At 39.6% G+C, this 27,824-nt stretch overlaps 1 protein-coding gene across 1 annotated transcript in view; it reads right to left on the reverse strand.

Annotated features, from left to right (window-relative positions):
- LOC134873108 (protein crumbs homolog 1-like) overlaps positions 1-5,525 on the reverse strand; it is a 29,010-nt gene extending 23,485 nt beyond the window's left edge. The window contains exon 1 of the mRNA XM_063896519.1: positions 5,333-5,525. Coding sequence (XP_063752589.1) covers positions 5,333-5,402 — 70 coding nt within the window. The 5' untranslated portion in view covers positions 5,403-5,525. The remainder of the gene's footprint in view (positions 1-5,332) is intronic.
- Positions 5,526-27,824: the final 22,299 nt, after the last annotated feature.

The raw sequence follows: 27,824 nt of genomic DNA on the forward strand, positions 1-27,824 counted from the left end.
AGACTATGTTTTCTTAGTGGAAGCAATACAATCTTTTAAAAACTCAATAAAACCATAGTTAAATCAATACATTTGGTGAAATTATTGAGAAATTGTATTAGTAAGTAGCCGTCATTATTGCAAAAGGAACCCAAGGGTGGGCAGGGATGCACGTTAGAGCTGATCAAAGTCCACTCAGTTCTTCACCTGTCCCCTTTCCAGAAGGTTAACTTTCCAGGTGTTTCATGGTTGAATTTCTATAAAATGTAGATGAATGAATTATAACTAAATTATCTGAGCATCTCCATTCTCTAAATTGTTTGAGTTCAGACAATGCTTCTCTTTAATTTGGAGCAGGAGTATGACTTACTCCTTGAGTCCCTGTTGGCAAATGCTCATTGTGGACAAGGTAAGGGAAATCATCATGACTTGCAACAGGATGTCGGTCAGTGCTCTGGAGATGGAGATGATCAGATTGAAACTGTGAGTGCAATGCGGTGAGCAGGGATGCACGTTAGAGCTGATCAAAGTGATAGATTGTATTGTTTTTATTTCAAACCTTACTTTGTTCAGCTTAAAAAGTCTTCTCTAATAACCCTAAGTATGTTGACTAAGCAGAATCTGATACCATGTCCTTTGTGTCTCCTAAAAAGATGCTACATCGCCACCATAACCAGCCATACTCAGAGATGTATGATGATTCTGTGCTTCTGATAAAATCATCATAAAAACTTTGTGTTCCTCTCTTAGCAAGTTATCAACACAAACACCTGGGTAACAATGTGTTTATGTCTTCCCTGCAACACCTACACTTCTCATTTCCCTCTTAAATCCGCTCTAACACCCCCATTTCCTCTCACATGCATCTGCTATCGCTTCCTTCTTCTGTTAACACCAAGTCCTCCTCCTCACATCAGTCCCTCACTCCTCCTCTCCCTGTCGTCACGCTTTCCACACCTGAGAAAGTGCTGTGTTGTTTATTCATCCCTTTGTTTGGAACCGGAAACGCCCTGCATGCTTTTTGACTTTTAAACAATGTCTGGGGGAACATCAGTGCTGTTTTTCGGATATACAAATGGCAGATTTATCAATGCAACTAAAGCACTAAAGTCATAAAAATGTTTATAAATGTATTAAAAATGCATTTGAGAATAACATTGCATACTGTGTATAAAATTCCATTACACATCAATAGAAATACTGTTTCTCTGTTAAAGATGTTCTTGCTCTAACTGACTCAAACTGCAATATTTCACAAAGTGAGCCAAATGCTGCAAAACCAGGCTGAGGGAGTAACAGTTACATGTAACAGGATTACGTCATCAGGATACAAAAATATTGTAACAGTATTCCCTTATGGTTACATTATGAGATTACTGTTACATTTTAAAAAGAAAGTGGGGATTATTTAATGAATGCATTAAACCAAATCAGCATCTGTTAAGTATATTCTGCAGGCCTATCCTATAAGAGGACATGTTTGACCCTGATGCTGTGGTCTCTTCTTTTCTAAGGTCACATTGTTCTGTTGTCTTACACTTCAGTAACAGAACGGAATCAGATGTGTGCGTGTTTCTTCCTCCTTATCTCCACCATAGCTGCATTATCTTTCTCCAGAGTGTCATTTCCTCTGCCTGCCTCACATCACCTCCCCCTCTCCTCCTTGTACTGAGATCATCTTTACTTTCTCTCAGAGTTGTTCTCTTTGCCTCCCTTTTCAAAGAGAGCCAAGATGGTTTTTTTTGGGACCGTCATGAGAACCGGAATGATGTGATCTCATGAATGAAGGTCTCTGTAAAACAGAGACAGTGAGGGTCTCCTCACTCTTCACCCCTCCATCTAATCCCAATCAACCCTTCACACATTCCAGGGGACTGATAACAGCTTCTATAGCCCCTCCCCCGATACCGTGCACTTCATAGATCATTGTTATGGCCCGACAGGGTTGATCCCGGCACGGACTGGCACCAGCACCTCACTTCAACAATAACACTGAGCAGAGCCACTGTTAGCAGGTAGGATGATGTCACTATCACACTGCTCTCCTGAGCAGCAGGGAGTCTGGTTGTTTCATCCCTCTGCCATAAAGTCTACTCATTATATTGATTGAATCTATTCCAAAACCCCATCGGAAGAGCCGGGAAACTAACTGACAAATGTTTACGAACAAATTATATTCATCCTTATGTATGAAAATTGTGGTCAGTTAGAGAGGTCATATGTATTCTTTTTGTTACATTGGACAGCATCTAAGTTTAGTTGCAAAAGAAGCAGGAGCAGGGATCATTGAAGGGTTTATGCAGTCTACACATTATTCCATCAGCTGACATTTAACAACTGACCTACAGCATCATGACCTCTATTTTACCACTTCTGGAGCAAACATATGTATTCAATATGATGTATGTAAATATGATGCAAATCATTAGTAGTAGAGAAAGTTCACAGGTAATTTTCCTTAGTAAAGGACATGACTGACATGTTCATTTAAACTTCTTTAAAGAGCTGAGCATTAACAGGGTTCACCTAGCAATAACTCTGTTAATCAATATGGTTTACACACTCTGTTGCTCCTTTAATAAGCACATGTTCTGAAGAAGCACAGTGTTGGCAACATTATGGATTTAAGTATATTCTGTGTGTTCATCAATCTGAATTGTTTATTTCTCCTACTCAAGTTATTGAATCTGTTTGCAGTCTAATCAAATACACTGTTGCACTGTGTAATGTGTTCCTCCAGTACCATGAACACACACACTGCAGTTCATATTGACTCAATCCAACAAGCTCATCCTGCCACAAAGACTCTGACGAGAAACAAATGCTGACTGATCGGCTGAAAAGTCCCTAACAATTCACTGTATGAGTAACAATGATCTGATAAAAAAAGAGACTACAGAGACCTGGTGTTTAAGGCCATTGCTGAGCCTTTATTCATTATATTTATTTATGACTCATTTTTAAATTCAGAAGTCAAGTGGCTCTGACTGGTCAACAAGGCCTTTGACCGTTGGTTTCGTCTTTAATGGGATTTGTGGGCAATAAGATAATTATAAAGTAACTCCAGACTTATCTTTGAGATATATCAAAACCTGAGCTTCTTTAAAAAATTTGGGAAAATTCCTAAAGCAAATCTTTAATCCAAACTAAACCAAAAAGACCCCCCAGAGCACAAACAAAGCGCACAAAATGGGGTTTTATGTAATATTACACAGAAAGAATGTATGTATGTTCTTAGAGAATTTAGACTTTTTAAGAGTTTTACCGCCTCTGAATGTCCTTAAATAACATGTTTAAAGAGATAAAGGCTCTATAAAATAAAAAAGGCCTCTTTCCTTCTTGGCAGGTGCAAAAGGCAGCGAGAGAGTGAGAGAAAGTGTTTACCCCGACTTGTGAAAACAGCAACACAAAGTCAACAGAGAGACTGGCTGCAGGGCAGAGGAAGCAGCAGCCATGAATCACAGAGAAGGAGCCTAACGCACGTCGGGCACACAGGAATTCGATTGAATCACCCCAAGAGACGAGCAGCTCTGCCTGAGTCCATCTTTGTGCTCCAAAGGCTCCACAGCAGGTGGCTGCTTTGCTTTGTACAAAAAATGCACAAATCCTCTCTGAGTCAGTCACCATTGCACACTGAGTCAGAGAGGCAGTCTCCTGTGGGAGCAGCCGCTTCTGTTCTAACTGTTTGCCCTAGCTGAGGGCTAGATGTGTTTCTATTACTTTACAATTACAAAGAAATCAAAATCAACATGTTTTTCTGCTCTCAGCTGGCTCCTCTAAGGGATTTTGATTTTCTTTTTTTCTTTTTCAAGTGTAATGCTTACTTATACATTTACTGTCAATGCTTGCCCATATTTTTATGTTTTTGGCTCAGCAGCTCCCATTTCCTATTAGAACTATTCCTCCTAACTCACAGTGTAAAGTGAAGAGCCAAGCTGTGTGTCAGCTGGAGATGGCAGCCCGTAGAGGCTCCTACTCACTGAAACAACTAGAAGCTTGACTTTAATTAACAGATCTCAGATAACTGTATCAGGCAAAACTAAAATGAACTCAATATTATTGCTTTCAACTAACCTACAGTTAGGTGAAATTTGGGGACCATAACACATTTAATTAAACGCCAAGTTTCAGTAGTTTCAGTGCAGGATGGTAAACCTCTGTGGTTCAGACTTTATTACTCTTTCTTGAGTGATATTAAGCTCTCTTTGGCAAAGAGCTGTAACATGTGTCCCTCTGTGGGACTAATGAAGGTAATCTGATTCTGATTCCACAGTCCCTCCTTTTGGGGATCTATCCTATCCTGCTAAAGTATTAAGGCTTCTCTCAGTAAACTGTTTTATAATTGTTTTAAATAATAATTATATAACTGGGCAAAGCATGTATCTTAAAACCCCTATTTCTCTCCTCCCTCCTATCTCCTCTTCATCAGCACATGTCCTCGGCTCCTCGTGTGTTTCCTTTGCCCGCTGTCTGTTTTAAATCCTCAAGCGCTGAGAGTGCCAGTTCTCTTGCTATGCTCCTTAATACCCATCACTCCTTCCATTCAAATGTGAGACAAAAAGCTGTGCAGCAGTGCAGCCGGACGCTCAGCTCGTTACCATGGTTATCTTCAACAATGCCACCCCCAGCCAATCCCTGCTGCCGGTCCGCCAGTGTTTAAACGAGCTTCAGACGCTTCACACAAATGAAGGTCGCGGGAAAAATGGGTCAGCAGGGTTTCATAAGGTGGTGGGGTCGCCCAAGAAGCCCCCCACACACTCACATTTACACATACACACACACACACTCATGAGGACCAGCTACAGTTTATCTCAGATCCATCAGAAAGTCATAAAGACACCAGCTTCAGATCCTGTTGAATTCCTTCATAATCTGTTATGAATTAGAATTTGTATTTTGGTATGGTATGTTTCAAAAACGGACTAACATACAAATGAAAACCAGTTTTGAGGGCTGAATATGTTACTTTTTGAATTAACTGTGACATTTGATGCTCCTAAAGCTTCATCTCATCAACCACAACTTTATGATCATTTGATAAACTCTGTACGTCATTGTGTAATTATGATTGTGTACTGTATTATAGTTTATTATTCTCCATAATAACATACTGTGTGAATGACAGATTTGACATTAGTGCAACTCTCCTCAGTAAAACACTCACACGGTTACACACACACACACATCACCACAGCCATGCCAGACACTACTACAAACACACAAACAGGTGCTTTTAGGAGTTTGAAATAGTTTATATTTTCCTCTTAACACTTCTCTGACAGTTATTACACTGATATGAGGCACACATGAAGGTGATCTGTCTCTGTTTCTGCAGAAGGAGAAAACTGCTTACCCATTTTGAACATCATCATGGTGATCAGCAGCGTCCTCTGATGCCTGGACCAAACTCTTCCAAACTCCATGGTACAGACTGCGTCAGTGCAGGGCGATGCTGTCAGTCACAGGTTCTCCATCCAGCAGCACTCTGCAGGGCTCCATCCAGGCTGCTCACACTGAGCTGCTGACGCTGAGCTCCAGCACCTACATGACCACAGACTCTGAACTGAGGCTCTGAGTGTGTGAGTCTCTCTGGAGGGCTGGAGAGGAGGGTGAGAGGAGGAAAACCTGAGCTGGATTGCTGAACTGGACTCATGCACCCCTCTCTCTCGTGTAAGGACTTTATTTGTAATAATAAGATGTACTTTCCGTCACAGCAGCATAGGTAAGATATCGCACATGAATTAAAAGTAAATAAAAATAAAAGACAAGATATACAAATCATCAACTGAAAAAAGTTGGGAAATAATATTTGAGAAATACAACATAAGAGGTGCAATACAAATTAAAATGCAATGTATTTTTTGCAAATAAAATGTACAAGTATCAACCATTTACCTTTTATTTATTATTATTAATAATAATAATAATAATAATAATAATAATGATAATAATAATGATGATGATGATGATGATGATGATGATGATGATGATGATGATGATGGTGATGATGATGATGATGATGATGATGATGATGATGATGATGATAATAATAAGGATAATGATGATGATGATGATGATGATGATATCAGTAGAAGATATACAAACAGCAGACTGATCATAAGTATACTATCGTAGATGAAAAAGCACAGTTTAGTGGCTTGAACTTTCATTTCAAGAACATATTACTTTTACTAAATAAATATTGAGCATTAATCATCAAAACTTGTTAGGGTTTGACTCATTTTAGTTTGTTGTTTTTTAATAAGAATGTACAAACAATCAAGCATATACCATTTAATAATCAAGAAAGAAGGAAGTGATAATAATGATGATAATGATACTGTATAAAACATTTCAATTTGAACATGCTTAAAGTTAGGGTAGTATTATGAAATGTAATTTCGAATAATTTTCCCTATAATAAGATTTACCGTTAACAACATAAACTGTAAACATCATGTCAGCCTTGCAGAAGCTGCATATATTATCATACATGTATTATATGATAAAATACATGTTATAAATATCTATATTTAAGGGATATATATGATATTGTTGTTGAGGTTTAATATTGAGAGAGTGAAGGAATCCTGTCTTGAGTCACTGTTGTGTGTGTTTAAGACGTATTAAAATGTAGGCTGTGCAGAACTGGCATCTGAAGGGGGGGGGGGGGGGGTGTGGATCAATGGTCCTCCCTACTACAGCTTAAATGAGTGCATACCCGGCCGGTGGAGGCCTCTACGGTAGGGAGACAAATGCCTTACTCACCCCCACTTCCACTCCACACATACCCCCACCCCCAACTGCACCACCAGACCCTGATCCCAGCGTCAGGCTTAAGTCCAACCTGCTGCGCTCACAACAACACAAAAAGTTTAATTAAACACTGTGAGGGTTGGGGGAGGGCCCGGGAGGCGAATGGGGGTGCAGGAGTCCTTCAACAAGCAACATGCAAATGTGTAGAGCAGTGAGTCACAGCAGCTCCACATTCCTCAGGGACTGCAGCAACAAGTCTGTCTGTCTGTCTGTAACCTGTCTGTCTGTCTGTCGTCTGTCTGTCTGTCTGTCTGTCTGTCTGTCTGTCTGTCTGTCTGTCTGTCTGTCTGTCTGTCTGTCTGTCTGTCTGTCTGTCTGTCTGTCTGTCTGTCTGTCTGTCTGTCTGTCTGTCTGTCTGTCTGTCTGTCTGTCTGTCTGTTTGGCTCTCTCTATCCTCACATCTATATCCTCATAGACCTACGGAGCAACATTATAGAACTGTTCAGAGGGTGAAAACCAGCCCAGCTGTTTGTGTGTCTATGAGGGTGATTTATCGAGGGGTAACACACAGACAACACATCACTGCACAGATGCACTGGAGTTCCCCAGGAGAAAAAAGGAAGAACAAAAAAACTGTGTAAACACACCTGACCTTTTCATTTCCTGGAATATTTGCCATCACATTATTTGAGCATTTGAACGTACTTGTACCGTTTAAACATCACTCACAACAGCACAATATTTTCATGTAAACCTATGATGCAGCATAACAGTTATTCCCCTAAAGAAATCATATATCACACATAAAAAACTGAAACCTTGACTTTAATTAAATGTATAATGTCGACAGATTCCACAAAACTGTATTATGTTAGTTCAAAGCAATCATTTTAAGTTTAAATAAATATATTAGGTTCAACTTAATATTATTGCTTTCAACATACCTAAAACAGTTATGTGACACTTTTTGGCATAATACATAAATAAAGTCACATTTCAGCTTTTCAGTGAATGGTAAGATAAACCACACATCTCTTTTCGTGACACAATAATAAGTTCTGTCTTTGAGTCATTGACTTAAAATGTTTTTAGCTGTTTAAACATCCTTTTATATTCAAACATTTGCACAAGGACTGAGAGCAGATCACCAAACCTAGATAGATTGCATACAAGAAACATGTTCAACATATCACAAGAGATCACCAAAACATCTCAAACTCTAACTGAAGGTACAGACTTTATATAACATGCAGTGTTTCTGGATACTAACTGTATTTATTTATTCAAAGACTTTTGTAAAAGATGGTAAATCATCAGAGAAGAGCCTCATAATAATAACTGTTACTAAATCAGAATCAGAACATCTTAGTTTCAATAATAATATTACACTCATTACATTGTGAGATATTAAAGAAGTTGTTGTTAGTATCCTTTTCATTTCATTATCTTTATTTTTTAACATTATACATATTTATGGTATGATATAGTATGGTATTAAACGGATCAAACTGGGATTATTTTGGTTTAAATGTCAGTTTTTCCTATACTGAGTATTATTGGATTTTTTAAAATGTTTTGAAATCTTCCAGCGTGACTCCTGTTCCCCCACCACTGATGAACGGTGTCTACAGGTGAAAATAACATTCAGTTAATGTGTTATTATCTCACACCACCTGGCAGAATCTAAATCATAATTAGGATAATCTAATGAACTACAAGGGACATGATGATCTCATCACATGACCATTTAACTGTGTTCCTTCAGAGCTGTAGGACAGATAATCCAGCTTCATCCAGCGTGCAGACAAACCATGACAGGGGGCCGGCATCTTTATGAACTAATGTCTGGATTAACAGACACCAGCCCGATCTGAGGCAGCCTTTGCAGTTTATGGAACCCATGCAGCAGAGGTCTGAGGGGTCTGAGGGGTCTGAGGGTCATACCTGGAAAATAACAGCTTCCACAAGAAACCTTCCAGTTTACACCTGCACTCTATGCTAATACAGGACAGTGTGACAGGAAGAGAGAGTTCACAGAGTTATCACATCATAAATATCTAAAACAGGGTTGAAGAATGGGAATATGAAAAGCAGTTTTCGTGAAAAAACGAGAAAAAATGTAATTATTTACTTTTTCACAATCTCCCTTTGCTTTGTTCAAATTAACCACAATCATCAATGTCATTTTCTTCATATTTAACTCTAAATTTCAGGCCCTATGAGATCACAGTGTGACTCCAACAGCTCTATCTGCATCAGACCACCAACCCACAATCAGCATACCTTTCTTCATACAAAAGACATCATTTCCAACTAAAATTAAACAAATAAGAGCTAAATAAAATGGTGCCAAACTGAAACTAGATAAGAAACTACTCTAAAATCATGTTCTAAGAACATTTGAAAGAAGACTTTGACAACTAAAGCACATGATAGCAGTGCCAGATTGAACAGGGTTCAAATATTAAGGCTGCTGTATCAACAATTCCCACTAAAAAACAATCCTGCATTAAATTATAAGTATCACCACAACCACCACTAAATGAGGATTAATCTTATGCTGAAAAGTCCCCAATAAGAGTACTATTGTTTCTATTGTCCTTATTTTTTGTCCACATCCTTTTTTTTTTTTTTTTAAGATTTGGGCTTTAGAATTTATAAAAAATAGTTATAGAAATATAGAATAAAACCAGGCTTTATATCTTGTTTTAAAACGTGCTCTCTGTCTGTATGTCTGCCGGTCAGGTCTCCAGTGAGCTGAGACACAGAGCAGATAGAGGAAGCACTGTTGGTGGCATTTTACAATCAGCAGCTGTCTGCTAATGGGCAGCTAATGCTAATTCTTCTTGTGATGGTTTATTACAGTCCATCATTGCCCACTGAGAAGCATTCATTACCACTCCGACCAGAGTTATGCTTAAGTCCAAACAAAAAGTTCTGGTCTTAATTACAATGTTATGCTACTTTATACTTCTACCCCACTACAGTTCAGAGGTAAATGGTGTACTTTTACTCCACTACATGTATTTAATCCCTTTAGTTACTTTACAGATCTGGATTAATGATGGTAAATATGATCAGCCCTTAAATCAGACTTTAGTTCACCTGGAGTAAATTCAGCAGCTACCCTGCAGTATACAAAGCCATTCAAACTAGCTGCACCTTTACCAGCTCTGAGAACACTTTAATGATCAATAATTATAAAACATATCAGAGATATTATTCTGAAATGGACCAATCAAACAATGACACTTTTACTGTCGCTACTTTAAGTACATTTAGATGAGAGTACTTTCTACTTTCACTGGAGGAACATTTAGAATACTTTTACTGTGACAGAGTATTCCTACACTCTGGTACTTCTACTTTACTCAAGTACAAGATCTGAGTACTTCTACTTTTACTCAAGTACAAGATCTGAGTACTTCTACTTTTACTCAAGAACAAGACCTGAGTACTTCTACTTTTACTCAAGTACAAGATCAGAGTACTTCTACTTTTACTCAAGAACAAGACCTGAGTACTTCTACTTTTACTCAAGTACAAGATCAGAGTACTTCTACTTTTACTCAAGAACAAGATCTGAGTACTTCTACTTTTACTCAAGAACTGAGTACTTCTACTTTTACTCAAGTACAAGATCAGAGTACTTCTACTTTTACTCAAGAACAAGATCTGAGTACTTCTACTTTTACTCAAGAACAAGACCTGAGTACTTCTACTTTTACTCAAGTACAAGATCTGAGTACTTCTACTTTTACTCAAGTACAAGATCAGAGTACTTCTACTTTTACTCAAGTACACAATCTAGTACTTCTCCCACCTCTGGATCCAAACAACACTCTGAACCTCATTCTAGTTGTTAAGCAATATCACAAACAGGCAAGAACAAAGCACCTGGGATTAAAAGGTTTAGAGTTCAAAAGTCATTTGGGATTTGGAGGAGAGTTCGTAACAGGGTGATTTCCCTCATTTTTAGTTTTCTTCCAGATAACTTTTCCCACCTTCCCTTGACAGAGGAGGGGCAGAGCTGTGTTTGATTTATAGGAATCTTTATAAAGTTCCAGACATTTACTCCTCTCTCTCTCCTGCACACACACACACACACACACACACACACACACACACACACACACACACACACACACACACACACACACACACACACACACACACACACACACACACACACACACACACACACACACACAGTTTCCACCCCTGCACATCTTAACATCCATTCCTGTCTGACCCTCCACAACAATGGCATCTGAAAAGAGCTCCAATTGCCTTGTGACCCTTAACTTCACCCCTCACTCCCCCTCTTCTAAACTCTGCCAACAAAGAATGCTGCTAAATCTCAGATAGGGAGGCATTCAAACTCCATTTAACAACCAGCCCACCGTTACTCATGTTCACATTCACAGCTCTGTATTAAACCAAATGTACGCGTTTCATCCATTTGAAGAAGTAGCCTGCTTATATGCCCCAAATCAAAATAAATAGTATTGGAAAGGAGTATTTTATCTGTTGTTCACATCATATTGAGCCCCGCCAAAAATAAATCTGTATCACAAAGAAACAGAGGTGGAAGAAGTACTCAGATCTTGTACTTGAGTAAAGTAGAAGTAATCAGATCTTGTACTTGAGTAAAGTAGAAGTACTCAGATCTTGTACTTGAGTAAAGTAGAAGTACCAGAGTGTAGGAATACTCTGTCACAGTAAAAGTCCTGCATTCTAAATGTTCCTCCAGTAAAAGTAGAGAGTACTCTCATCTAAATGTACTTAAAGTAGCGACAGTAAAAGTAGTCATTGTTTGATTGGTCCATTTCAGAATAATATCTCTGATATGTTTTATAATTATTGATCATTAAAGTGTTCTCAGAGCTGGTAAAGGTGCAGCTAGTTTGAATGGCTTTGTATACTGCAGGGTAGCTGCTGGATTTACTCCAGGTGAACTGAAGTCAGATTTAAGGGCTGATTATATTTACCATCATTAATCCAGATCTGTAAAGTCACTAAAGGGGTTAAATACATGTAGTGGAGTAAAAGTACACCATTTACCTCTGAACTGTAGTGGAGTAGAAGTACAAAGTAGCATTAAATGTAAAGTATCAAATAAAGTATCTCATAATTGTACTTAAGTACAGTACTTGAGAAAAATGTACTTACTTACTTTACTGTACACCTCTGCAAAGAAAGTGTTGTGTTTTTGTATATCCCTATGAAAGCTGAAAACGACCTAACATGTAAAGGGAGACATGAAAAAGTGAAAACCTACTTTAAAAACAACAAACAGTTCAATAAATGAATGGATGGTGTCAACAACACCAAAGCTCCACAGACCTGATGCAGGCCTCTAGGGGTTATCGTGTTTATTGCACCGGACTGAACTAACGGAGGAAATCTGAGGGGTCACTTTTGTAATCCTTATCTTAGTCTTTGACTGGCCATGGAAACCGCAATTCATTATGAGGAAGTGGTGGACAATGGGGTTGTGGAGAATTACAAGGGCAATTACAAAAGCAAGGAGATTAGAGCAAAAAGTCCATGGGGTGTTCCAATTAGGGAAATTAAGGCTAAAATCAACAATGAAAAACTGCCAAATGGCGCCAAAGTAAAGCTCAGATTTTCTCTTTTTTCTGCAGAGCGTGAATGTGAACAGTACATTTAGCAGATCTTTTTCTTATTAAGTTGTTTTTGATCCAAAATGCAAGTCAACCCAATTTAGATAAAATAAGAAAAGATGTATTTTATTAATCCCAAACTGGGACTGTTTTGCATTGCAGTAGCATAAAACTATACAAGGCATTGCAGATATTTAGAAATTAAAGATAGAAACAAACAATTCTAAAAATAGAAACATCTCAAAATAGAAATAGAATAAAATAATAAGAATATATACAGTTGAGCACAAGGAGTGGAATATTAAATGAAATGAAATAAACATATAAAAATGTACGGTGTGAAGATGAAAAGTATGTAGGTATGGGGATACCTTGTCATGGATAGAAATGTTGTTCAAGTGGAACCAGGAAAGGTCAGAGGTTCAACAAAGTCATTAGGAGGAACCCTCCTCTGCGGACCTTCGGTACACAATTTAAGAACATCTGAGCAGTATCCGGATTGAGACAAAGTGAGTAAGCTGAACTTCTTTCCTCCTTTTTAATCTCCTGAAAGTAATGGGTAGTCCTGAATGAAAGGGAGATTTATTCTCCAAAGCCTTCCATGCAAAAGCAGGTTAAAATGAGTTTCACTCTAGCAGTGTGACAGCTTCAGCCATGCTTAGAGGCTGTGATAACGCCAAACAGCAGTCCACTTACTCTTGGAATTACTCTGGATAGTGTCAGTCCCAGTAAGAGGATTCTGACCTGACGCACGTTAATGAGAGGTTCGGGGAAAAAAGTTGTTGCCTGACAGTTGCTCGCTAAAACAAATCTCTGTTGTGACTTCACTAATTGCTCCGGCTGTCTCTAACACCTGATTAGCACAATAAGTGATTTGCATGCCAACTGGGGCCTTTCCCCCTACCTGGCAATATGTAAGAGTCTTTGTTCTCTTGTGGTTCTCATTAAGCTGTCGTCCATGCTCAGCTTGTACATGGGCGATGTACTTTGTTTCCTATAAACTCAGTGGATGCATGGCTAACCTCTAAGATGTGTGCTTCTCAGAGAAACAGCTGACCTCTTCTCTAATGATATTTTCTCTGCGTGGAATAAAGAGATTGTCATGCCTCAATCTGTTGTCCTGTCCCTAGCCTCCTGTCTGCAGTAATCTTGATGAGGGGCTAATAAGCCAAAAAGACACTGACCCCCAGTAGAGCTCCCCCAGTGGGCCAAGACCTTCCAAAACATCCTCGGTTAACCCTTCATCGTCCCAGACCTGGTCTGAAGTATGCATGCTCAAATGCTCAACTAATGAAAGTTATTTGAGCAAAGCCATGAGGGATCAAAGCAAGCATCCTGCAGGAACATTCGGAAGGCAAATATAATATTCAGTCGTGGCATTCCATTTGGCTTTTAATATTGTGTCTGACTGTCAGCTTAGCTAGGACATTACTACCAGGAATTCACAGCAGGGGAGTGAGGACAGACCAGACAGAAATGTTTCCTTTGGAGAGCCTCACTGTTCCTGTATTACAGAGCTCTTTGGGCCAGTTATTAGATATATGTCACAAGAGGATGCTAGATGCATGCAACATATACATTACAAATAAAGTTTGTAATACTAAACTGAACTTAAAGGAGAACTAAGCTGAGTTTACTTAAACAGCAGGTTGGTTTGACTAATCAGTCAAAAATATCATCAGTCTGCAGAGGTGCTCAATCTGAGTACTTCCCTCAGTTCACTGCAACATTTGTATGAGCTATGTTCACCGGAACAACAGTAACGTATACACCAGAGGCGGCTGGCCCATAGGGGGCGCTGGGGCTCTGCCCCACCAGCTGTTGAGGGGAACAAATATTTTTTGCATATTTTTTTTTAAATCAATGTCAGTTTTACTTAATAGTGTGTGTGCCTACATGCAATTTAAATCATTTAAACAACATTTCCACCAACTAACACTCATTAAACAGTGAATTTCCACTGACAGACAGTGTATCATTCTCTCATGGGGCGATCGGCAAAGTGCCCCTGACCGGCAGCTAAACAGCCAATCCGGTTATGGTTGCTAGGGAGAAATTATGAATAATTGGCCTATCAATGTCGCCAAATTTAATGCCGGTGGGGCGCTGGAAATTTAGCCCCAACTGCTACGTAAAATGCGTGAAGGTTTAGGATTGCTGTAGCTACATAAGGAGCCAGCGATAGTTTTTTTTCGTAGTGCGACTCCCAGACTCTGTCCTACGCTACGTGGGGAAAAAATATGCGCGACGACGAAGAGAGATGATGGCGATGTAATATGTAATAATATTATAGTATGTAATTATAATATAGTTGTGGAGAATGCTTTGTTGTTTCTCTCAGGCTGTGACATGCAATGACAACTGTATGGCACTGATGCTGTTTTCTCCAAGTAAATGCATTTTTCCTTGAGAGAGGGTATTAAAATAATCTGTTTATGTAAAAATTTTTGAAAATAACTTGGTTCTAAATTCTTTGTATATGTTACATTTTAATAGGAAAGTTCTGTTTCATTCTCTCTTCTCAACCCACACTCACTCATTCACTCACTCACTGTTGATTTGTATAGATTCAGCTGAAATCATACCCTTGTTGTTAATTTATCCCTTGATTGTATTGTATAGTATTTGATAGCATAAAGTCTAATATAGCTGTAAATTGTTACTTTTTCTGTGAAGCTGGAAACTGTGAAATTAAATTATTATTGTGGAACTGTAGTCATTTTCCGACTGTTCATTTGAATGCTTATGCTAGATTAGGCAGGGAAATCTGTTGGCACACTAGCCCCACCAAGATTTTTTTTCACCAGCCGCCACTGGTATACACGTCCTTAATATTTCATTACATATTTGGATATTGTTGAAGGTTAAGAAATGTTCATCTTTTCAAACTCTACTGTTATGAGTTGTTCACCATAAGGGACAATGTGCATGTGAAACGTTGACTTTCATTAAATGTATTATGTCAACAGAGTTCACATAACCGTATTAGGTTAGCTGAAAGCAATCATAATAAGTATTGAAATAAAAAAAAAATTGGTTCAACTTAGTATTATTGCTTTCAACAAACCTTAAACGGTGACGTAGCGTACACACGGTACCGTTGCGTTGACGGTTGCTGGTGGTTGCTCAGGGTTAATGCGACCAACAACCAATCACATTGATCTCCCGCCCTGGACACACATACACGAGATTTGATTGACTAACGCTTGTACTGGCATATTTACACAGGCGGGATTTGATTGGCTGGCGCTTCCGTCGACTCTTGAAAAGTTGAACTTTTCTTAACTTTCACAGCGAGCAACGCAGTCAAGGCGAAGCAACGGAATCACAATGCAGTTTGGCAAAGCTTGACGTCACCCCATCAAAGTGAATGGGAAGGTGCATCAAGCATCAACGCAACGGAACCGTGTGGACAAGCCGTTATGTGAAATCTGTTGACATAATACATTTAATTAAAGTCAATGTTTTAGTTCAGTGTCTTTCTTTCAGTGTACGAACAGAAGTATGCAAGGGAGACACAGCAAAAAATAATACTGGTGGTCATCTTATTGAACGGCATTATGGGAAATGTAGGATTCCATGTTTTTGGAACTCAGCCCATAATAGGCATATACCTCAGCCTCTGCTGCTATAGTTTAGACCAAGCATCAACAGGCCTGCAAAAAACATGTCTTACAATAAGTAGCACATTAGAAGAACAATCAAAAGCATTTAATAGTTTCAGATAGCATAATTATAATATGTGGAATGACTTAGACATAAAACATTGCATCAATGCGTTTATTAGTTTGCATCAATCTTTTCTAATAATCCATTAAACAGATTGATCAATCATTTCATGTACTGATACTATAAAGCTTTATGAAAGTTATTACAGAAAGCACATCAAAAGAACGATTTTTAAAGCTTTAAACGTTAGAAATGTGATATAATAATTTGCTCCTGTGCACATTATTTTAATGTATATAGTACACTATGTTTCTGTCCCTTTAGTAGATTGGTCTATAAGAGAGTATTCAAATGTATTCTGTTTATTTTATAGTGTGTATTCCAAGATACTCTTCTCAATGTACTGTGAATATATTTGCTTTTAATGTTTCATTTTAATACTTCACTTTTTATTTCATTTGGATTTTATTCTGTTTTTAAGACGTTTTTAATTATTGTACAATTACTGTCAACAATGATGCTGTGACGAAACAAATTCCCCACTTGGGATAATATAAGTATCTATCTATAAATCATAATCTGCACTGGGGACAGATCAAACATAAAATATGTTGAAATGTTTACAATTTATAGTAAAAGATTCAGATCGCACAACTGTTTTCCCAATAGGAATAAATTATAGAGGACTGTTAATCTGTTGTATTGGACATTATTTATTATATTAGTCTTGCAATATTTAATATAAACTAAACATGGTCAAAAGTTTACAGTCACCACCCTGCACACTTGTGGTCCGAGGCTGTTTTTGTCCCATTCCTGTTTGAACATGACATTGTGCACAGGTCCAGCTCCGTAAAGAAATGATTCCCCCAGTTTGGTGAGGGAGCGCTTGTTTGGCCTGCAGAGAGACCTGACAGCAACCCCCTCCAACCCCTCTGTGATGAAGTGGAACACCCACTGTGAACCAGACCTGATCTCCCAACATCAGTGTTGAACCTCACTAATGCTCTTGTAGCCAAACGAGACCAAATCCCCGCAGACAGGTTCCAAAAGCTGGAGTAAAGGCTGAGCCTGAAAGAGTGGCTGGAGATGCTGTTGGCTAAACGGAGTAATATATACAGTGGGGCAAAAAAGTATTTAGTCAGCCACCAATTGTGCAAGTTCTCCCATTTAAAAAGAGGAGAGAGGCCTGTAATTTTTATCATAGGTATACCTCAACTATGAGAGACAAAATGAGAAAACAAATCCAGAAAATCACATTGTAGGATTTTTAAAGAATTTATTTTCAAATTATTGAGGAAAATAAGTATTTGGTCAATAACAAAAGTTCATCTCAATACTTTGTTATATACCCTTTGTTGGCAATGACAGAGGTCAAATGCTTTCTGTAAGTCTTCACAAGGTGTTCACACACTGTTGCTGGTATTTTGGCCCATTCCTCCATGCAGATCTCCTCTAAAGCAGTGATGTTTTGGGGCTGTCGCTGGGCAACACGGACTTTCAACTCCCTCCAAAGATTTTCTATGGGGTTGAGATCTGGAGACTGGCTAGGCCACTCCAGGACCTTGAAATGCTTCTTACGAAGCCACTCCTTCGTTGCCCTGGCGGTGTGTTTGGGATCATTGTCATGCTGAAAGACCCAGCCACGCTTCATCTTCAGTGCCCTTGCTGATGGAAGGAGGTTTTCACTCAAAATCTCACGATACATGGCCCCATTCATTCTTTCCTTTCCACGGATCAGTCGTCCTGGTCCCTTTGCAGAAAAACAGCCCCAAAGCATGATGTTTCCACCCCCATGCTTCACAGTAGGTATGGTGTTCTTTGGATGCAACTCTGCATTCTTTCTCCTCCAAACACGACGAGTTGAGTTTTTACCAAAAAGTTCTATTTTGGTTTCATCTGACCATATGACATTCTCCCAATCCTCTTCTGGATCATCCAAATGCCCTCTAGCAAACTTCAGACGGGCCTGGACATGTACTGGCTTAAGCAGGGGGACACGTCTGGAACTGCAGGATTTAAGTCCCTGGCGGCGTAGTGTGTTACTGATGGTAGCCTCTGTTACTTTGGTCCCAGCTCTCTGCAGGTCATTCACTAGGTCCCCCCGTGTGGTTCTGGGATTTTTGCTCACCGTTCTTGTGATCATTTTGACCCCACGGGGTGAGATCTTGCGTGGAGCCCCAGATGGAGGGAGATTAGCAGTGGTCTTGTATGTCTTCCATTTTCTAATAATTGCTCCCACAGTTGATTTCTTCACACCAAGCTGCTTACCTATTGCAGATTCAGTTTTCCCAGCCTGGTGCAGGTCTACAATGTTGTCTCTGGTCTCCTTTGACAGCTCTTTGGTCTTGGCCATAGTGGAGTTTGGAGTATGACTGTTTGAGGTTGTGGACAGGTGTCTTTTATACTGATAACGAGTTCAAAAAGGTGCCATTAATACAGGTAACGAGTGGAGGACAGAGGAGCCTCTTAAAGAAGAAGTTACAGGTCTGTGAGAGCCAGAAATCTTGCTTGTTTGTAGGTGACCAAATACTTATTTTACCGAGGAATTTACCAATTAATTCTTTAAAAATCCTACAATGTGATTTCCTGGATTTGTTTTCTCATTTTGTCTCTCATAGTTGAGGTATACCTATGATAAAAATTACAGCCATCTCTCATCTTTTTAAATGGGAGAACTTGCACAATTGGTGGCTGACTAAATACTTTTTTGCCCCACTGTATTGACTCGAGTCATTGTGGTACCATGAAAAAACTTCACCTACAATAGAGTCGCCATAAATTCAGTCTCTGTAAACACAGTGCTGGGTTGTAGACCCACAAAAGTTATTTGGATACAACAGCAGATTCAGATACAAGTAGCAACACAGAGGAAAATGAAACATACCTGTTCATTTGAACAGATTATGTTTCACTTCAGGATTATTGTCAGGAAGTAACTATAGCTCAAGAGGCCAATATAAACAACTATTGAGGAGATTACATAACCAAGTATGTTATACAGATATATGTACAAATTATATTTAAAACAATCCATACAATAATATATGTAAAGTTATAGACATCACTACACTCATGGAAACAGGGCTCCTACAGTGGCTGACAGTGATGAGGATGTGGGATCCTCTATGAGTATGGATGTTACAGACGTTTCCGCACTCCTCTCGGCAGGTACAGGCTGAGGTTACCGTCAGGGGTCGCTTCCAGCTCCTCCATGTGGCAGATCCACCGGAGGGCGCTGCTGATGCAGGGGCTGTGGTTCTCAGACTTGTTCACTAGAGGGCGCTAGAGCTGACTTATATTGTTTGTGATGCGTTCAGGCTCTGTCAGCTGCTCTGGTTCTCTCTGCACCTGCATCATGTGACGCACACACACTGATGCTGTGCTGAGCTGCTGCACAGGAGAAAGCATTGAGTCTTGTGAAAGGTCTGGCACCCGTTTGAGTATGTAACCTTGATATCAGATGGCAGTGCCTACACCTGTTTTACCATTGAAAGCCAAAATGCTCACTGGTGAACAAGTAGGAGTGTCTTTTCATCTTACTAGTAACCAGAGGCTCAAAATTCATACTAGTTGAACTACTGACATTTCAATTCTCATGTTTTACACTATTTTAAAAGTATTCTGACATTGCTTGTTAACTAGTGAAGCTTAAAAAAAGTGTGTCGTCACATCACTACTTGGACTAGTTGCATTTACATGTCAACTAGTAAGTTTTGTTGTACGGCTATTAGCAGAGGGGGAGAAGTACTCAGATCTTGTTCTTGAGTAAAAGTAGAAGTACACAGGTCGTGTTCTTGAGTAGAAGTAGAAGTACACAGGTCTTGTACTTGAGTAAAAGTATAACTACCAGAGTGAGTAAAAGTAGAAAAGTATTAGCATCAAAATATACTTAAATTAAAAGTAGTAAAAGTAGTAGCCATTTCAGAAAAAAATATACATTATATGTTTCGATTATACACTGACTGAAAATATAATAAAAATATAAACATAAATCTTTTGGTTTTTGCTCCCATTCTTCATGAGCTAAAACAAAGATCTAAGACTATTTCTCTAAAATATTGTTCACAAATGTGTCTAAATCTGTGTTAGTGAGCATTTTTCCTTTGCCGAGATAATCCATCCACCTCACAGGTGTGGTATATCAAGAAGCTGATCAGAGCATGATTAATGCACAGGGGTGCCCCAGGCTGGTCACTGTAAAAGGCCACTCTGAAATGTGCACTTTTATCTTGAGCCAGACATTTATTACTGTAGGAACAGGGGGGTCAGAAAACCAGTCAGTATTTCGTGTGAGCAACATTAGCCTCACACAGTGCAACACTATTGTAATGGAATTGTAATGGAGTACAAGTACCAAGTAGCATAAAACGGAAATACTCAAGCCAAGTACAAGTACCACTGAAAACTGAGTCTTGTTGGTGTTGTCTCACTGAGTCCGTCCCTCTGCAGCGCCTCCTCCGAAGCAGCTCTCTCAGGCCTGCATGCTTGTGTGGTGTGCTGTGGGCTCCATCCAGGTGATGAGTGACAGCACCACGCCTAAGTCTGCTTTCGTCCCCACCACTTTGTCACCTGGAGACCTAGAGGTATATTAATCCCATTAATACTTTAATCCTTAAATAACAGTAATTTAATGTGTCAAAATAAGTCATAAGTTGCACAGACAGGGTGTAGTCAAACTGGAATGCAAGTCACCCAGTCACATTGTTAAAAATCACAAGTCTCCTATTTACCTGCTTCACCAAACTGTCAATCAAGTATAGACCACTCCCCTGCCCAAACCTTTATGACCCCATCTTCTCAGACCTGTCACTCCCCTCTTTCCCTCTGTAGACTTCAGACAGAACAGGAAAACAATATTACATCACATGTCACTTGTTAGACACTTTTATCTAAAGAAACCTTGTGGGCAATCCCCACAGGAGCAATTTGGGGTGAATTTTCCTGCCCAGGGCAACAATGACATGCTGACTGCAGTGGGACTGGACCCAGTGCGCCTCTGAACCGAAGATCAGTGCACTAATCCACTGGGCCACAGCCTGAATAATAATGATCAAGCCACTAAATGCAGATTCAAACTAAAGTAACGTGCCTTTTTTGAAAATGTTAGAAGTAGAAAGAACAGGTATTTGTGTTAAAAATGTAAAAGTAAAAAGTTATCAGAAAATAAGTAGTGGAGTACTAATATGATATGTAAAATATTCCTTATATTATTTTGTATAAAGAAAAACATCTACAAATTACCATGAACCATGCACCATGCACCCGCTTGAAGACAATATAATGTTAAGCAGCTTAGATCCAGTGTATCAATGTGCCTCCCACCTGTTCAGTAAACCAGCCCACCGTCAACTATCGTCTTTTTTAAAAAACTAAGCAAATTATGTTTTCACTTCTGTGTGCGTTCCAAAAAGGTCCTCTGTTCTTGAGCGCTGCTTTTTCTATATATACCCAGAAGATATTAGCAACAAACATTAATGACTGTGTAAATTCACATTTGTGTGTAATTTAGACAGGGATGTATTGTTCTAATAGATTTATTTTTATATCACAGGGACATTTTTTCCTTTGCACTTTTCCTGTTGAATATGCTGGTCCCTATAATGATGACACAGAGACATTGTGTGTCTGTGGATTTATTTACTTCTGCCGACAGTTTTTAGAAAAGATGCCCACCTACACTGAGGAGCCTGATATTAGTTTGAATTTTCATTCTTATCAACTTTTAATACTTTGACACAAAATGCATTAAATAACACATCTTTTTAAATCCATGAACATTACTCTCATTACCTGACCTCAAACCTCTGTGTATTTACAATACCTGTTGCACATGGTAACATACTAGTGTCAACAGTGTACTTTCTAGATTTTTACTTACATACCTGCAGAGCATTACACAGAATATCTTTGACTGCAATAAAAAAGAAGCCCTAATGCGTCAGCACTCGTCTTAGTTTCTTTAGTCTTGTTCGGTGCATAGACCACAGGACACTTAACCGCACGACTACATACAATGCCTCTCCATTACCAAGGATCTCGATGTTCTGTGTGGTGCAGAGTTCAGGAGACAGATGGACAGAAACATCACTGACACCATCAGCTTAGTTTCACAGGATGTAATCAGTGTAATAAACCCGGGACCTTCCAGTATCTTTTGCAGGCTATAGCATGAGCGACTAAGTATTCCAAATCCTGTTGAACGACTTGCTGGTCCACATTGTAATAACCTGTTGAGGCTTGACAGGGGTCTCAAGAGACTGAAAGTTTCAGGGTTAGTTGATCATGTTTGGTTTAGTGTTTCGTTATGGTTTTGAAACCTGTTCATAGCTTGTTTTCTGGACGGTGTGGGGTTTTGTATTGTGTGCCTATCAGTAGTTTGCATTTATCTTTTCAGACATGCTGTACCTCTTGTGTTGCCCTGTCCAGACTTGTTCTCCGCAGTACACCTGTCTTACCTGTTTCATTTGCTCTGCCCTTGCGTGGTTTCCTGCCACACCCTGACATCTCAATGTTACAAGCCCCCATGTATGTCAGTCTGGAAGAGAATATTTGAGGTTGCCATTATTGTGAGTAAAGTAAACAAAGTGTTAAACATCACAGTACAGTGCAGGTTATGAAGAAGCTCAACACAAGTTATTTCAGGAGGACTGGGTATACATCCATTCACTCCACAGCTGCATTAATCAGCTCATCATGGGCGCTCTCTTTAACCAATCACATTTCACCACAATCTCCAGCAGCCAATCATCCTGTATCAACTTAAGCTGTGCCCCCCCTATCTGACTGACCTCCTTCAGAAGAAAACCCCCTCATACTCCCTCCGCTCATCCTCTACTGGTCTGCTAACTGTCCCCACCCCACGCCTAGTCACCAGGGGTGCTCTGGCTTTTAGCTGCACTGCTCCCAGACTCTGGAATCCCTCCCCCCACACATCCAACAGTCTGACACAATTGACACATTCAAATCCCAAATAAAAACCCACCTGTTCAAATCAGCTTACTCACTGTAGCCCTCCCCATCATCTGTTCCTCCTGATAACCTGTCCCCATCACTTGTGTACACATCACTTGATTATCTCCTCCATGATTTCCTGTTTGTGTTTTTATCATGTTCAGTTGCCTCTTAGCATATTTTAAAAATTGTACAGTGTCCTTGGGATGTCATGAAAGGCGCCTAAAATAAAATGTATTTTTAGTATTATTGTGCTGCAGTCAAACTTTAAAATTGTTCACCTCTCTCCTGCAGTCAGCTGTGATTTCAGATGTTTATGCTGCGGCCTGCCTCCACCCCATCCACCTCCATCATCATATCCAGCGCCCAGGAGAGCTAATCCAAAGACCTCATCACACCTCTTCTTCTTCCCCCCCTCATCAAATCCAGATCTTCATCCCATCTCCTCATCAAATCCAGATTTTCAGAACCAATATCAATTGAATTAACCATCTTAATATCCCTGTAACCTGTATCATAACCTGTATCTATAAGACTTCTCTGCAAAATAATATTTATCAACTGGAAACAACAAAATACTCCTGATTTGCGATAACGCATACTGTACAGTGAAGTTATTCACCTTTAATTCACTTAAAAATGAATGGTGAACCCTCATTATCCCTCACATTAGAGCACATTGTGTGAGTCTTTAGTGTTGTGAGATGCTGACTGTGTGCTCACTGGCTGTGGGTATCCCTGGCTACAATATGCTGTGGACAAACTGAAAAAGAGTTTTAGTTTGACCACACTTCACTACAAAGTCAAAATTGCTGGTATGTTGTATCTCAACTCGAAAAAAATGTCCTTAAAACTTTTCAGGCTTTGCCACATGTTTTGACAACAACTACGACACAAGAAAACTTGCCTTCCATTTGAGCTGCTCTGCACTTCCTCTCTGGCAACCAGTCATCTCAACATTAATTACATTCTGAGTTTTTCAATTTCAAATGTATTATAATATTATATTTTAACTGTTCTATAAACCATTTTAATTGAATGGTACTTAAATATTGTTTCATATTTTTTTGTGTGATAGAGAGTATGTTTTTAGGGTTTGTTGATTGTTATGTACCTGCCTAAAGAGTGCAGGTGGAAATTAGCTATTAGCTCAAATCTAGCATAAAACATCTCTTTTCTTTTCTGATATTAATGAATTTGTATGCTAGTCCTTGTTTAAATAAATACATACATTAAATTACAACCCACAAAAGTATTGAGGGCCCTTCTTTTGACCCCTCAATGGTCATGTTAGAGATATTTACAAATTAACATTATTTCTGACTGAATTGGAAGCTCTTTGACATCCTCCTGCATCTATTTTGTTTCAATATATACTGCCCGGCCAAGAAAAAGGTCACAAGCCTGTGGGGGCAGTGCTATGATCTGGGGTTGCTGCAGTTGGTCTGGTCTAGGTTCAGCAACGTGCCCAAAGAATGAGGTCAGCTGACTACCTGAATATACTGAAGGACCAGGTTATTCCATCAATGGATTTTTTCTTCCCTGATGGCACGGGCATGTTCTAAGATGACAATGCCAGGATCCATCGGGCTCAAATTGTGAAGGAGTGGTTCAGGGAGCATGAGACATTTTCACACATGGATCGGCCCCCACAGAGTCCAGACCTGAACCCGATTGAGAATCTTTGGGATGTGCTGGAGAAGACTTTGCGCAGTGGTCCGAATCTCCCGTAATCAATACAAGATCTTGGCAAAAAATTAATGCAAGACAGAAATAAATGTTGTGACATTGCAGAAGCTTGTGGAAACGATGCCACAGAGAATGCGTGCCGTACTGAAAGCTAAAGGCGGTCCAACGAATATTAGTGTGTGTGACCTTTTTGTTTTGTGTTTGTGTTATGTTTGTTGTTCTGTACACTCGGTCCCGGGTGAGGGATCCTCCTCTATGGCTTTGGGTGAAGTTTGTTTCATTTTTCATTTTCCTCTGATAGTAGCCTAACGATGTTTCTTATGGGGAGGACACAGGGTGTCATATGCTGAACAGATTGTAAAAACCCTGAGACAGATGTTTAATTTGGGATTTTGGGCTATACAAATAAAAATGGATTGATTGACGAATTAAGTGTAATGTAGTGAGCTTGCACATCTGGAGGCTATGGAGGCTAACTGAGATATAATCTGGATTATTAAAAATGTATTTCCAGCTGATTAAAATGTGTTGTCACTAAAAACTAGGCCTCTAGATGGTGACAACTTTACTTTAAACACAGGTTTAGATTTTGGGACAGTTTACATTCACTTCAGGATGGTTTGCAATATACCTGCTGGATAATTGGTCTGTATTTCATTACAATAGTTATTAAAGGACATATCTGAATATTTGTGTACACAAGATACCTCTCTCAGTATCAACACATCTTTCCATGTTAATAACAACACTGCACATATTTTATTTTCTTATTCTGAGTACTTTGTAATAGTATACTGTACGTAGTGTTTTGGTATACCTGGATTTCATGTTAATAATTTTCCATATCTTAATGTATAATCATTTTTTATGTATGCACTACACCGAGGCAAATATTCATATGTGTAAACCAAACCAGTGATTATATCCTGTTGTCATGTACCAGCTATGTTACACTGTAAAAGCTTAAGAAAATCTTAAGCACCACCTACATCCGTTAATTATATAGGACAGTGTTCAGAATGCTGTAAAAGCAGGGTGTTTTTACTGGAGTCTTAGAATGCTTTTATCTGCTTTAACTGAGAGCTGTGGCGCGTAACCTGCTGCTTCCCCCCCATGAGGAATGTGACATTTCCCAAGTCCTGCAGGCTCTATACATCCTTAATGCAAATACAGCTTAGATTAAACTTATACTTAATATTTATCAGGTATGTACATTTTATCAAAATAGAATAGAAATATGAATCCAGTGTCACAATGAAGTACTCATGAACCAACTCATTTCCACATTCCACATTAAAGGCCTGTACCTTGCCTCAGGGCTGAAGCCAAATGTGCATGTCTTTGGACTGTGGGAGGAAGCACTTGAAGCAAGCACATTCAAATAGAGAAATAGCCGATCCTCCACACGGAGAGGCTCAAGTTCAACCCAGGACACAGCCAACATGGATGGTTTTGATGATAGAATGGACCTTGCATGCAGTACATTTTCAGAGTTAATATTCATTTACCTGTCACATCTGGATCTTCATCTTCAAACAAATACAGCCAACATTAAAATAAAACCTCAGACACATTTATCTTTACTAAAATCATATTTAAGGTCTTTCATCCTCTGCTACAGAACACAAAGCGTAATTTAAACACCATTTATCCACAAATTGATCCAATTCTAGCTTTGATAGGTGAGATCAAAACAGGAGGGACTTCCTGCTTTGTCCTTCCCTCTGCTCTGTTTTTCCTGCTGCTGTATATTGACAGTTTGGCTTCCCCTGTTAAAAGTGTAACAGCTTCCCAGGATAGCACACACAATTATCTGGTCTAGTCTCAGTAGAATACAGTTTCTATTTGTCAAGGAAAGGGCAACTATTTCAAACTATTGGATGGAAGAATAGTGTCATGGCCTCTGGTCAGCCTGTACTGTCTGGTTCTCTTAATACATCCATGTGTCTAACCTGCATCCCCTTCCCCCTCTTCTGTATGTGTGGGAGACAGACTGCCACCTGCAAACAATCCAATCTTCTTTGCCATCAGCTCCGGTCCTGACGCCTCTATTCCCCAGATCTCAGACTCTGTTAACACAGTCAGTCGTGTCTCTAGCTGATATTTCTCCTACCAGTTTATTCGGGGGGCTTACCTGATTTCTCCTGGGCCTGCAGTTCCAGCCAGCCTTTCTCCTGCGTCATGTCTCCATACCTTCTCCCACCACTGGTCTTAGTCCCAGCTCCTCCTGGCTCACTCCCTGTGTCCACCCCTGAGCTCTCCACCCTGGTCAGACCTCCGTTTTGCCCCTGCCTTCACCGCTCCCTGCTACCCTCTGCCCTGACCCAGCAGCAGAATTGTTTTTGCCAACCTGTTCCCTCCTGTCTCTGCTCTGTAAAGAAGAAGATGAACCTTTATTAATCCCCTAGGGGGAAATTCACTTTTCACATACATACATTAACCACAAATAGGTAGGTGCACACATGCATTTTTAGTACACTCACAATTTGACACATTATACAGTTTTGTAGGTTGCCAGAGCAAAGGCTGCCAGTATTGAGTGTTCAGTGCCGTGCTCAAGGGCACCTCGGCAGGGCCCAGGAGGTGAACTGGCAACTCCCCAGCTAACAGTCCACACTCCGTATGTCTTTGGTCAGATCGGGACGCGAACCGGTGACCATTCAGTTCAAAGCCCAAGTCCCAACAGACTGAGCCACTGCCGCCCTAAAGCATGCTTTATCCCCATGGAAAATTCTCCATTGTGAATCTTCACTTCATTTGTTTACATGTGGTTTGTACAAAACCCTACATGATGGGGTCCCCCACTATCCATGTTTAGATTTGTTCTCTATAGTGTATCCAGTTTCTCTTTATTCATTGCTTTTACACCTCTGGTATACATTTCTTTTTCCATTAGCATTGCGTAAGTACACATATTTAGCGCCATTGTTTGTTATGAAAGGCCCTTCAGATTTGGATCCCAGTTCCGCAAAAGTCTTGCTCTCAACAGGTTTCTCCACTACAGATTTATATTCCTGTAACATGGCACGGACTCCTCCATCAGTTCCTCATACCACCTGTTTAAAACAGGCTCAGTTTGTCCAACAGACCTCGTTACGAGCAGAACAGCCACAGTGTCCTCCAGCTCAGTACCAGATACGTCCACTATAT

This window comes from Eleginops maclovinus, chromosome 12 (assembly GCF_036324505.1).
Source record: "Eleginops maclovinus isolate JMC-PN-2008 ecotype Puerto Natales chromosome 12, JC_Emac_rtc_rv5, whole genome shotgun sequence".
Taxonomy (NCBI): Eukaryota; Metazoa; Chordata; class Actinopteri; order Perciformes; family Eleginopidae; genus Eleginops; species Eleginops maclovinus.